We start from the raw sequence: 13,789 nt of genomic DNA on the forward strand, positions 1-13,789 counted from the left end.
AACAACAAGGAAATGAAAACAAAAAAACAAACAAACAGCCCAAACCCAAAAAGTTTGGTGGGAGCTTTCAGTCCTGTAAAAGGCAAGAAGGTATGAATATACTAAGCAAATTAAGACCCTTATTCATTTTCAGGAAATGCTTTTTACCTAAGCTACACTCCAAGTGAAAAGCAGATTCCTTATCCCTATGTGATAAATCAAACAACTGTTACAAAATAGTATTTAATAAAGCATACTTAGTGTAAACAAAGTGCAGACTTCATGTAATTTTGTAATTTTGTCTTCAGTATGACATGCTTCAAGAAAATAAAACAGGTTAAACTGATTGTCTTGGAGTGAATTAAGCAAAATGAAGCAGTTTCAAGTCTTCAGTTTTACAAATCAATAGCTTAACCATTTAATAAAGTATTTATAACTAATTTTTTTTCAATTTCTAAACAGCCCAACAAATTTCTAGCAGTCAAAATCTCTAACTTTCCCAAAATTAATGAAAAAAAAAAAATTCTTACCAGGCTCTAAAAACACAGATACAGAACATATCTTTTGATTTTAAGAACAATACGTCTATTTAAATGATGAATGACATACAGGAAACTAGAAATTAAATGATTGCCAAAGGCAATCAGAGTAGCTAAGTCTGGCATTTTACAGCACACCTTCTCACAAGAGTTAATTTCCTCTTTTAAAAACTCTTCTTTCCCAAAGAAAGGTGAGATTATAGATTCCTATAGAGACAGACCAACAGACCTCTATATTGGTGTCTACAGAGTAAGAAATACTGCTATATTAACTGGTTTGGATATGAAATACAGGTAAGTTTAAATGTAGCTAGGAAAATGTTAAAATGAAAAAAAAAAAAACCCACCAAAAATCAGTGGTCAGAAGACAAATGCCTATTTTTCCTTTAGCAAAATGAAAGAATTTATTTTCCCTCGCTAGATACAGCATGACCATGTAAATCTCATCTGTGAAGATTAATTCAAGACAAAAGAACACATCACAATCTGAACAAATGCATTTCACTTACCAAAAAAAAGAAGCAAATTTTTACCACAAACTACATTTTCAGCAGACTGCTGACAAAGCAGAAGTCGTGTAGTGGCTTAAAGGCTGCATTCTTTCCAGCCTATCAAGTGTCTAGATATATACAAAATAATGTGAGCAGTCAACTGCTCGCACACAGTTCTTAAAATCTTCTCTTCTGTGGTTTGTAACTATCATTTTCTGAAAATTACTTGCTCAGTTACATTTTTATTATTATAGTCTAAACACTGTTCTGGTTACTGTTATAAAAAAAGACAAGTACCAGTGACTGCTTCACAGATTTCAAAATAGAGCAGTTTACAAGCATTACCCACATAACAAATGAAGACTTAACATTCAGAGCATAAAATTTATCTTGCTATGACTTTATGAGAACATGACAGTCTAGATAATGTCACTAGCAAAGAATGCTTAAAACTCTGATAAACTTGGTCTGTTCAAGTTTAGAATAATAACTGGGGGGTTTTATATCGTATCTTCTCAGACCAGTTAGAGCAATTTATACTCAGGAGACCACAAGTGAATAGAAAGAGTAAAGCACAAAGAAGATGGGAGTTAGTCATAAGGCAGAAACACATTAAATTCCAAGAAAAAGAGTAAATAATTAATTCTGAAGGGTTTTCCTGTACAAAGACAGATTTTGCGGTTGCTAATTCAGGTGAAGCTATGCCCCATTTAATGGCATTCAGCCTCCCTCCTAAAGAAAGATACAGATACAATGTAAGAAAACTAGCCTTGAAAGTTTTCCTTTCCTTTCTACATCTAGGGAAAGAGCCACAAGCAGTTCCCTCACTATCTTTGAGGTGGTTTGCACCTTACAGTACAGAGCCAAACTTTCTCAGTAATCTCTTGGTTCTTCAGTCTCTTGGTTCTTCAGTCTGTTGGCAAATGAAAGAGTCTGACTGCCAGTTAGTTAAGGGAACCTCTGTCCCAAAAACAAAGGGAAAGCACTGTGGAAAAGTACTGAAGGACTGCCTGTGTGCTCATGAAGTGGGCAGTGTGGTAGCCACAGCAGAAGCTAAAGGTGTCTCTGGCCTGTGCCCAGTTTGTACAGGTGCAGCCCTGTGGTCTGAACATGTCTGCAAAGAGGGAGGACCTAAGAATAGTACCAGATAAGCTCCAAGCAACTTATGACATAAAACCTAATAATTCAGACAACCCCATGTGCTTCCAAATGTTTCCAGAAGGACAAGAAGGCCAGAACACCCTATTGATTTTCCCAAATTGAGCGGCACAGGGCACAGTAGTAGAGCACACATCCAGAGACACAGCATACTCATACCCAGACCTGCTGTGGAATCCACGGGTTTCGTGGCTGTGCCATCAGTTTTGTATTTAAAATCATTGCAAACTCAACCAGAGTAACATTTGTTGAGAGTGCTTTTCTTTGAGAGAGAGACACCACAGAGTAACAAACAAAGGAAAAGCCTGGAAGCACTTACCAGACACCCACTTAAAAGTTCCTCATCTCCTTTAGTGAAAAGAAACTATTCTAATCCTAAAACAGGGTAAATTTCTACCTAAGTAAGCTTAATGTTCTCTCTACAGACCCAGAAAAATATGTGGTACTTCTCACAGCCTTTGCTAAAAGGTTGCAGAAGGCGCACAGTGGAACAGCTGCTGTGTTCCACTCCAGTGACAGCTACATTTCAGTGGCGGATTAAGTGGTCCAGAACCATTTTTTACCTAACTCACAGGGGTATAGTGAAGGCTGTTTATAAACCCATGCAATGATGGGACACACTAAGTATCTTTATACACTCTAGCACAGTCATGCTGGGTACAACACTGCAAGACACAGAACTTGAAAACTCTATAGTTACAAATTATTATCTTTGTCCTGGTGTTATACTGCAATGTATAATTATTTGCATTTTAATGCTCTTGCATACACCTTCAGGACAGGAATCCTATTATCTAAACTATCTCTACCATCAGGTAATTCTACAGTGCTTTATAAAACATAATAGTGAAAAGCAACCACATACAATATACACTAACACTTTATCGTCCTCCCTCTAAATTACAGTAGAAAGATGGATTCAGTAGTAATGAGGACACTCAACTGAGAAGTTTCCTTAGATAATTTTGTTTGGAGTTCCATTGGACATTAAAGATTTGGGGAATAACAAATCTATATTTAAACAAGTGTGCCTGAAGCTTTCTAAGAGGTCAGACAGCTCAGTAAAATAAAGCAGCAAGTATATATACAACCACTAACACCTACATCCTTTCTGGTAACAACTTCCACTAAGAAAGTGATGAACACAAAAAACAAAATACTTTTCTTCCATGGGAAAATTCTTCAAGTAAAGCTTTTTTATTTTTTTGAGTGGGGGTGGCTAGAAATATTAGAATAGTGAAAATGCCTCAGACTAACACCTTCTTAGCTATAATCACAAATAATTGTCTCTTCTTATACTAATGAGCAAGGCAAAATGCAAAGTAATTTGGACAATTCATTCAGGGTAATAGCTTTGTGAGCTAATATTACTGCCGAGAGATCCATTCCCAATTTCCTCGAGTACAATAACAGAGCAGCACTAAGTTTTTCACTTCAGGGAGCTTTTCTATCCTATGTAAATATAAACAGAAATCCCATTATCTATTGATAAAAACAACAAAGTGAGTTAAATAAAGTTTCATATGTTACTTTCATATAACAGCAATCAGCTCCTTGGATCACATGCGTAAATAAAACACTTCACTTACTGAAATCAATGAGAAACCTTCCAAATCCTTGCCTTTGGTATTGGGGCATGATCATTATGCAGGAGACATTGTACTTCTGCTGGCAAAGCTTTTCCTGTGGGAAGGAGAAACAGATCAAGTATGTCAAAGCACTGCTGAAGTGGGCAATTGCCTGCACCTGCTACTGTCCTTGTAAAATATCCCAATAAGGTGAACAGATGCATGAGTTCAGCACCAAAGTCAAATAATTCCATGTTAATGTCTAGTTTTAAGAAAGAAGTATCAAGCATACCCTTCAGAATATTTTTTTTTAATTAGTTAACCACTTGGCATCTTAAAAATTAAATACGTTGTCTGAACAGCACAATAAAGTTTAAATACAGCAAAGGAGAAAGACAGTAAGAAGAGGGAAATATTTTCATGCTTCACTGACCATTCTCTCAAGGATATGAAAGTGGAATACAATATCCATACACATGGTAGGTTTTACCCCTTTTTTTTTTTTTTTGTCTTCTCTCTGAATATGTGGTCAGGGTGCAGGGAGGGATCTCCATATGTGCAGAACTAAGAAGTTATACTTGAAGCATAGTAAGTTTTTCAAAGCTAGACGCTTATCACCAGAGCACAACTCAAGGCAGAATGCTCAGAAACAAAAGCTTTCAGACAGAATGAAGTTATATACAGGCACTGGAGACAAATACTATACTCATTGTTTAAGACAACAGGAGTTAAGATTAGGAAGCTGTTCTAACACTATAGGAGTTTATAGGTTCTTTCCAGTTTATTGTTAAGAAGGAAGAGCTTTGTTACCTTTAAAAGACTGCACCTCAAAAATCAGCCAATAGGGAGGGAGACCAAAGCAACCAGAAATATCCAGGTCAGTATAGCTGACAAGAAGCTGTGGTAAGCACATGAATAGTTTAAGACACCAGCTATCATTTCATCTTCCACAGAAGATGACGCTAGACCAGTGATGGCATGACAGGATCACATGCCAGTACATTCATTCCAAAATACTCCATCAGATACCCAGGCTGTATTTCATAAGGTTTCTTAGCTTCTACAACATAGTTAAATATTAACTCTGTACAGGCTTCCAAACTCTCAAAATGATGGCTAGTAAGAAGTCCACATCCTGGCAAAATGTTTGTAACCAGGTAAGGAAAGCCAGAGCACTTCAGCCTGCAAGAGCGCACACACACATGTTCTTTCAAAAAAAAGGAGAGGGGGAGACAGACAGATGACATGCAATAATGTGAGATGAAGATTTTTCCCTATGTTTTGGTGGTGATAATATTTGTGATCATCGGATCACACTGTGATCAACACAGACCAGCCAAAAGCAACAGGGGTGAAGTGGAAGAAGGAAATGTATCCATTGTTTGAGGAACAGAGTGCTAATGACATCCTTCACTCTGACACCTCAGTAAAGGTAGGACATGGAGATCCATGTGGCAGCAAGGATACAAGGGTATCCTTGTACTTACATGGAAGTGCCTGAGAACGGTCACACAGGAATTAGAGCTGCTTCCCCCAAAACTGAATTGTCCAACTCGAGGGCACCTACACCAATGCACACAGCATGGTCAACAAACAGGAGTAAATGGAAGCCATTGTGCAGCAGGAAAACTATGACATAGCTGCCATCATGGAGCCATGGTAGGATCACTCACACAACTGAAGTGCTGAAATAGATGGCTATAAAGCCTTCCGGAGGGATAGGTGAGGAAGAAGAGGCAGTGAAGTAACCTTGTATGTTAAGAACTGTCTTAAACTTGATCACAGGGATGAAAGAGTTGAGTGTTTCTGAGCAAGAATCAGAAGGAAGGGCAACAGGGCAGATATCCTGGTGGGAGTCTGTTATAGACCACTCAACCACGATGAAGAGGCAGACAAATTATTCTGTAAGCTGCTGGGGTTAGTCTTATGATTGCTAGCCCTTGTTCTTGAGGGGGACTTCAATTTACTAGATGTCTGCTGGAAACACAGCACAGCAGAGAGGAAGCAGACTAGGAGGTTCCTGGAGTGTGTGGAATAAAACTTCGTGATACAGCTGGTGAGTGAGCCAAGGGAAGGTACACAGCTGGACCTGCTGCTTGTGAACAGAGGAGTGGGGGTGATGTGATGACTTGAGGTCATCTTGGGCACAGTGATCATGAAATGTTTCTTGAAGAAATAATGAGGGGGGTCAGCAGAACTGCTGCCTTGGACTCCCACAGGGCAGACTTTGGCCTGTTTAGGAAGCTGGTAGAGAAAGTCCCTTAAGATGCAGTTCTGCAAGGTAAAGGAACACAAAGGCTAGATGTGCTTAAAGAAGGAAATTTTAAAAGATCCCGGAGCAGGCCATCCCTATGTGCTTCCAGATGAGCATGTAGAGACAGAGTGGAACTGACTGGATGAACAGAGAGCTTTGTCTCAAGCTCAGGGAAAAGGAGAGTTTATCACTTTTGGAAGAAGAGGCAGGCAACAGGAGGACTTCAAGGGTATTGTGAGTTTTTGCAGGCAGAGTATTAGAAGGGCCAAACCACACCTAGAATGCAAACTGGCCACTGGCACACAAAGCATGAAAAAACTGCTGTTATTCTGTACTACCTACATAATCACTGGGGGTGGAAGTAAAGAATTCTCCACTTCCAAGAAGGGGGCACGGTTTTGGGTGGAGGTAAAAGAGTGTGTGGAGGTTCCACAGACATTTATTTCTTTTTCCAGAGAAGTGTGTGGCAAGCAGTGCAGTGCTTCTGGTCCTGACTGGAGGGCTGTCCACCATTTTTTTTTTCCCACTGTCTCAGGCTCGGGGGGAAAAAACATGTGGGGGGAGCAATAGGCCAACTCTGATGCAGTGAGCATTTTGCATGCAATCACCCTCTTTTGTACACTGTTCTTATTAGCACTGTTGCTGGCAGTATTAATTTTCTTATCTCATTGCTATTTCCAGTAAATTGTTACCCCATCCCATAACCTCAGCAATTTGCCTCTGCCACCAGAGGGAGTGGGGTGAAAGGAGTGGCTGCATGGGTCTTAATTTCCAGCTGGGCTTAAACAATGAGGAAAAGGCTGAGGTACTTCATGCCTTCTTTGCCTCAGCCTTTAACAGCAAGACCAGCTGTACTCAGGGTACCCAACCTCTGAGCTGGAAGACAGAAACAGGGAGCAGGATGAAGCTCTTGTGATCACAAGAAAATGCTTAATGACCTGTCATGCCACTTAAAACACCTACAAGTCCACAGAGCCCAAGGGAACTGTTGAAAGAGTTCACTGAGCCACTCTCCACCATTTACCAGCAGTCCTGGTTAACCATAAAGGTCCCACTTGACTGGAGGTTAGCAACTGTAAAACAAATAAAAAGTGGCAGAAAGAGCATTTGGGGAACTACAGGTCTGTTAGCTTGACCTCTTGTGCCAGGGGAAGGTCACAGGGCAGATCATTTTGACTGCCATCACATGGCACATACAGAACAACCAGGGAATCAGGTCCAGCCAGCTTGGTTTTATGAAAGGCAGGCGCTGACTAACCTGATCTCCTTCTACGATGGGGTGACCCACTTAGAGGGAGAGGGAAGGGCTGAGGATACATTCTGTTTGGGCTGAGGATATGTTCTATTTCTCTTATCCCCAGTAAGTAGTGACAGGTTGAGAGGAAATGGCCTCGAGTTGCACTAAGGGAGGTTCAGACTGGGTGTTGGGAAAAGTTTTGTCACTGAGAGGGTCATGAAGCATTGGAACAAGCTGCTCATGGAAGTAGTAAAATCACCATCTCTGGAAAAGTTCAAAATACTGGTAAATGTGGCACCTGGGAACACAGTTTAGCAGCAACCATGGCAGTGCTGGGTAACAGTTGGACTCAATGATCTCACAGGTATTTTTCAACATTAACCATTCTATGATAAGGAACAAAAATCAAGAGACTCACCTTAAGCTGCAACACCTTAAATAAATGGAGAAAATACTTGTCTAGATAAAAGTTGACATGTTTGTCACAAGAAGTTCTGACTGACATTAATGACAGTGTAAACTGTGCCTACATGTCTCACTTTAATTCCAGCAAGGCACACCTCTTCGAAGGATGTGGCCAGACATCCAAGAGATTACTGTATAATGTCCAGGTACTCAGAAGACTTTTGGCATTTTCCTAACTACTGTTTTCCCACAAATCACTTATTCAAGAAAGAAAATATATAGTTAATAGTAGGTAGTAATACTAGGATCAGGAATTAGTGAATTTCTGAGTAACCTGTACTTATTCAACACATCCCTTAGGGGCAAATTATGGACAATAATGGAAGCTTTTCCTGTTGCAGGCACATCTAACTATAGTTCACCATTTTCTTTGTCATCTTTGTCAAGATAGTCCACTTAAGTATTATTTCTTTTCAATAGCAACCATCTATTACTTGAAAACCGGCCACAACTGAGACATCCACTCTAAACAAGGCAGCCACCATGAAGTTAGGCAATGCATTCTTACATGGGAGCAGCAAGTAACTGCATTAGATCAGACTGCACACAAGAAAGCAACATCACTGGCCATTTACATCTAAATAGCCAGCTGGAACTGCCAGCAGTCAAGCCATGAAAACACATCAACATTCCAAGTACCTGCAACTTTTACAAGTTAGACTTGGCATACCAATGCAAAAATGCCGGGGAAGGAGAAAGATTTCAATATTCAACTGAAAACACAACAAATTCTGGAAACAAAACAAGTGAAGAAACAAAATCCCCAAACAAGAAAAAACCTACCCCCATCCATATGGATGAATGAATTCTGAATTTGCATCAGTGAGGCAAGAAAGTACAACGTATTTGAGACACTGCACATAATATTCAAGATTTAAAGATTTACAGAGAGGCTTTCAAGCTTATGGGTTTTTTTCCCCAACTCCTGATTTTTCTTTGCTGTTGGCAGAAGTATTAAGGAGAGCAGGACATTATAAATATTAAATAAAACCACTTCTAAAAATTTTACCTTAGAGAAATATCCAACTAAATGGCAGCCTTTCTCATCATTTTTTGTAAGGACATAGAAGAGGAATGGTTCAACATCATAATACAAGGTTTTGTGGTCCAGAAAGAGCTTAGCTAACAAACAAAGATTCTGACAATAAATTTTGCTCACATTTCCATCAACCTAGAAAAGCAAAACAGATGCAGTTATTTCCATGACACCAACAAGTTACAACAAAACAACTTATTGAATCAACCTAGAAGGAAATGTGAACTGTATGGTGTTACAAGAAAGAAACAAACAAACCACATCATGGTTCAGAAGAGAAATTCCCCAATTTCCTCTTAAATAAGAAATCTCCAGTTCGCGCTAATTACCTCGCATTTTCAAGGTAACCTCTGAGTATCTGGATTTACTAAATAAAGTAACTTAACCTTTTAATTGTTCAAGACAGACTTACCTCTTCCACTTTATTTCTGGAATGAAAACAAGTACAACTGGCAGATAACAAAAATACACTAGTTAAAACTGCATTAAATTGTGGTTTGGTAGAAGGCAGTGGAGTACAACAACTTTACAAAAAAATCCCTAACAAAGTGCATTATGTTGACTCTTTAAGGTGTAAAGCAAAAAACTGAGTAGCAAATTACATATCAATCACATCAATGTTTTGGATAAATTGACAAGACAAAATTTCCATGCCAGGCTAAAACTCTATTGAGTGAGAGAGGTAAATTTTCTGGCTAAATACTACAATTAGTCTAGGTATATTATGAGTGTAAAGAGTCAAGCTGTGATTCAGACAGCTACAGAAAAGCCAGCCACAAATGCAGATTTCCTAGATCAATTGGGTACTTCCTGAAAGGCTCGGTCAAAGGCAACACATTTCTGAAAGAATCTTAATAGAAAGGTTTGCTTGTACTGATTTTTTAATGACAGTAGCTGTATTTCATTCAGACATGGACAAATGATAGGAACTCTGCAGAAAAATCAGTAATTTTCTATTCTAATTTGTTTTGAGTAAGAATCTTAGTTACAAATCTAAGCAAAACCCATCCTTTTGGATATATTTAGGGATTTTAAGGGAACATCAGTAGTACAGCTGCATTAAATGGATTGAAGAAAAAACATTCATTGGATAGCTACTGCTGCTAAAGGCATCAGGATAAACTTGCATAAAGCTCTTAAGAGCCTGTTGAATACAGCAAGCTGTCTTACAGCACACTCCATTGTCCAGATGCTTTTTATTACTTCTCACACTTACTAACAAGTGTGCAAATTAAATGTGAACATTAAGTAAGCAGAAACGACCACTGGGTAAGCTGTAAACCTGAAAATGCAAATTGTATGAGCTGTCTTTTTCAGTAAGAACATTTCTACAGAAATGTAAAGAACTTCTTAAATTTCAGGCAAACACAGCTTGTTCATCAGTTTTAAATGTGAGAAGTGGAGTAAAAAGAGGGACAGCAAGCTCAAAAGGAAGCATCTGTCAAAAGTTGCTTGGCTACAGCATAGTAGTAAACTATGTCAAAGTCTGCTCTCAAATCTGTCAAAGTCATGATCTGGGCAGACGTACATAAATCACAAAATGCCAAACTTTTTTCCAGTTCTCTCAGAAACACAAAGCATGAAGGAAACCACAAACTCTTCATTCTGCCTGTAAGAGAATGGTTGGACAGAATCCTTGAAAGGATCTATGAAGAAGGACATCAACTAATGACTAAGTTTCCACAGCAATCAGTGATAACTGACATTAACTTTTGGAATAAAAAGACCCAAACCGATTACATTTATTTCAGAAAGCTTAACACAAGTGCTTACTGAAGCACACAAAATAGACAATGGGAATAAAAGTAGTGGAGAAGAGTTGGGACATTGCTTTCACAATACTTTGTTTTCCATGTGTTTTATGCAGCAATCCCCCACCCCCCCATCCCTCAGTATTTCTCTGTATTTTACTCTATTTTCTTAAGAATTTTTCATTTACATGTTAGCACTAGTTAAGAAAAATAAATGAGAAAGCACAATTTGCCTATTGTATGCTCCATAGTGTTTAACATCTGCTAACAGAGAAAACCAAGTTATTTCAAACAGACTGGGGCAATTTCATTCTTGATAGGAAAAGAGGTAAGTCTATTTACAAACAAGTCTTTTGCTGGCAGATCTTCAATATTTGTAAAATTTGCTCAAGTCAGGAAGGAAGCAATCTTGATGCAAATAATTACTTTTTAATAGCACAAACACAACCAAATACAAAGATTTTGTTCTAACTTAAAAAAGAACTTCAAGCCTGCATCTACCATTGTTTGAACAGATAATAGCAATGACTGAGCACAAAAGACATATAGACAATTTGAAAATACAAGTTTGAAGAAGAAACTGACATCTGCAGTCAGAGAGAAATTATCAACACATGATAAAAGAAATCCTAGTAACCCCACCAGTCTTTTCTGTTATTACTACCTCTAAGAATGCTCGAAAATCTGGAACGTGAAAATTAAGGCATTGTTTTAATAACTCCAGGTATGCTATTAGAAACACAGAATTCTCTTGTCCAGGACATCCATAAAACCTCACACTTAAAAGTAGTCATCTCCCAAAAGAATAACATAGATTGATAAATCCAAAGTTGAGGTTGTGGAACTTTTTATATTCCAGGGCAAGTTTCTCAAATATCCAAAATGAAGGCAAAAGCACTCAGGAGCTACATCTGTGATTTTAGAACACACAAGAAGCTGCTTTATTTGCTTTTATACTTTGGGAGCACCTACATTATGATTAGTCTTCTCCCCACACCCAAGGCACTCAAGCAGCCAGAAATGAATGGGTGCCAAGGGGTACTTTGACTGAGAAGGGGAAGGCAATCCAAGATGAGAAGTGTAAAGGAAGCCATAAGATTCATGCTTAAGTCAAGTATCTTAAAGAGCTTGGCTAAGGCATGAAGTGCAAGTAAAGTACAAACCATGAAAGAACATGGCAGGGTAGAACAGAACTGGGAAGATGGATTTATTTTTGCAGTTTAAGCAGAATCTCAACTTGTTTTTGCAGTGTAAGAAGAATCTCTAAGGATGTATTTATGCGTGTTAAAGTTTTCACTAGTTCTGCAGCTGGTCAGTAACATCTACAAACTGGTTATGTAAAAGCTTATACTTCTGATACACCTACCTCAAATACTGAAAGGTCATTTCTTCTGTAGATTTCATTGGCTGGAGGATGAAACCAGCCACATTTCTCTGAGTGCCTTAACAAAATGTTTTTACTTTTCATGTATTTAAGACAGAATTCACACAGGTAAAGCTTTGGCAATCTGTAGGAAAATTAAGAAGATATTTTATACAAAAAGTTTGGTACATTCTGTAAACAAAGCTACCACAAATGAAAAACCCTTTCCATTCAAATTATAAGGTACCATACATAAACAGTGCTAAAGCATAACTAAATAAATAAATACAACATTAGAGTGAATGATTAAACATTCACACGCTAGTCATCAGAAAAGGAAAATAAGAAACTATCAGCTTCAACCAATCAATTGATCAATCACAGTCAACCTAATTCAACAGAGTTGTGCTGTGGTCAGTTTGCGGTCCAGCCTCTGGCAGATCTCAGTTACCTCCCCCTTCCCACACTCCACCTTAGGTTTTGTTGTGGTCTCCATTGAAGTTAGCACACTGGAGTAATACTTCAAATTTCATCTTTCTTGTTCCTAATAAATGTAAAGGAAGCACCAAGTAGGATGCAGGGGATCTCCTTCCCTTTAATTTTCCTTACTTTGCATCTGGAGAAGGCTCAGAGGCCACTTTTCTTCCCACTGTCTTAAAAATACTTGGGCAAGACAGCAAACTCTAGTAGGATTATACCCCCTCACCTCCACCTAAACTATCACTTTACTACAGAAGCCAACCCAAAGAGTTCACATGCAGGCAAAATATCTCCCTTACACACATCTCCCTTACACACATCTCCACAGCACAGGCAACACATGGAAGTGCACTTCTCTGGGGAGGATCCAGACTACATACAAGTAACCCACATGCCCTGTGCTCTACATACCATCATAAACCACTCCCTTTGGTAATTGTTATGGCTACTCACCTTCATTTTTAAATTATTGAAGCAGTGGAAGACTGCTCTAGAAATTAATTAGTTTGCAAAGTTTTAGAGCAGAGGAAAATCTCTATCTGCTCTGAAGTTACTAGCACATCCTGGGATTACAGCCATGGTTTGCACTATTCCAGTATCCTAAGGAAGTTCATCAACAACATAAAAAGTAGTTTGAACTCTTTGTTCAATGATGTAATGCCACTGCACTCAGCTGAGAGCCACAGTGCCTCCTACAATGCCATCCCACTCTAGCCTCATACTAATAATTAGTCATCATTATGCTTCTATCTGGGATTAATTTACTTGATGGAATAAGTAACTCACCCTTTCACAATATGATATAAATTGGGGGAATACAAAGCACAACTGAAAAATTAACACTACAAAAGCAGTGGTAATAATAGGACATGGAAACGCTCTCCACACTTTTTTAGCCCTTGATTTATATATGATGGATACATGACATATCCCTCATTCCCACCACACAAACAAAAGGCAGTTTAGAGTAACACTATGCAACAGATCACGCTGCATGCTAAAGTAGTAAAGCTTGATAAAAATACAGTTCTGAATATCTTCCAGTATACCATAGAGACAGTGGATTAATAAAACATTTATTTTCAGCACACACAAAACTCAGCAGAGATCTACTGAGCACATGTACTAGTCCATGCTGTCTGCCTGACTGCAAGGTGCACCCTTGCAAAGATGGTCTGAAATGAGATGCTGTTGCCACAACTTGTCCACTTCGACTCTATTTTTTAGCATGACATCTCCCCTGGTCCTTAGAAAAAGCAGGTTAACAAACACTGGACCACAACCAAGAGTAATTTGTCTAAAGGGTCAGAAATTGGACATACCTCATTGCAATGGTGTAAAAAAAAACCCAAAATACCCCCAAAATCCCAAAAAAACAACAAAAAAAAAAACTCAGACAAAACCAACCAAATAAATGAAAACAAAACCAACAAAAAACTGCAAAAGTAAACCTCCAACAAAATCACAC

General features: G+C 38.6%; 1 protein-coding gene across 4 annotated transcripts in view; it reads right to left on the minus strand.

Annotated features, from left to right (window-relative positions):
- KAT6B (lysine acetyltransferase 6B) overlaps positions 1 to 13,789 on the minus strand; it is a 108,315-nt gene that overhangs the window by 26,371 nt on the left and 68,155 nt on the right. For all 4 annotated transcript variants that reach the window (XM_058840786.1, XM_058840784.1, XM_058840783.1 and 1 more), the window contains 3 exons: positions 11,845 to 11,986; positions 8,701 to 8,862; positions 3,757 to 3,850 (listed from right to left, as the gene is read on the minus strand). In XM_058840786.1, the coding sequence (XP_058696769.1) occupies positions 3,757 to 3,850; positions 8,701 to 8,862; positions 11,845 to 11,986 (398 nt within the window). The remainder of the gene's footprint in view (positions 1 to 3,756; positions 3,851 to 8,700; positions 8,863 to 11,844; positions 11,987 to 13,789) is intronic.

The sequence above is a fragment of the Poecile atricapillus genome, chromosome 6 (assembly GCF_030490865.1).
Source record: "Poecile atricapillus isolate bPoeAtr1 chromosome 6, bPoeAtr1.hap1, whole genome shotgun sequence".
Lineage (NCBI taxonomy): Eukaryota > Metazoa > Chordata > Aves > Passeriformes > Paridae > Poecile > Poecile atricapillus.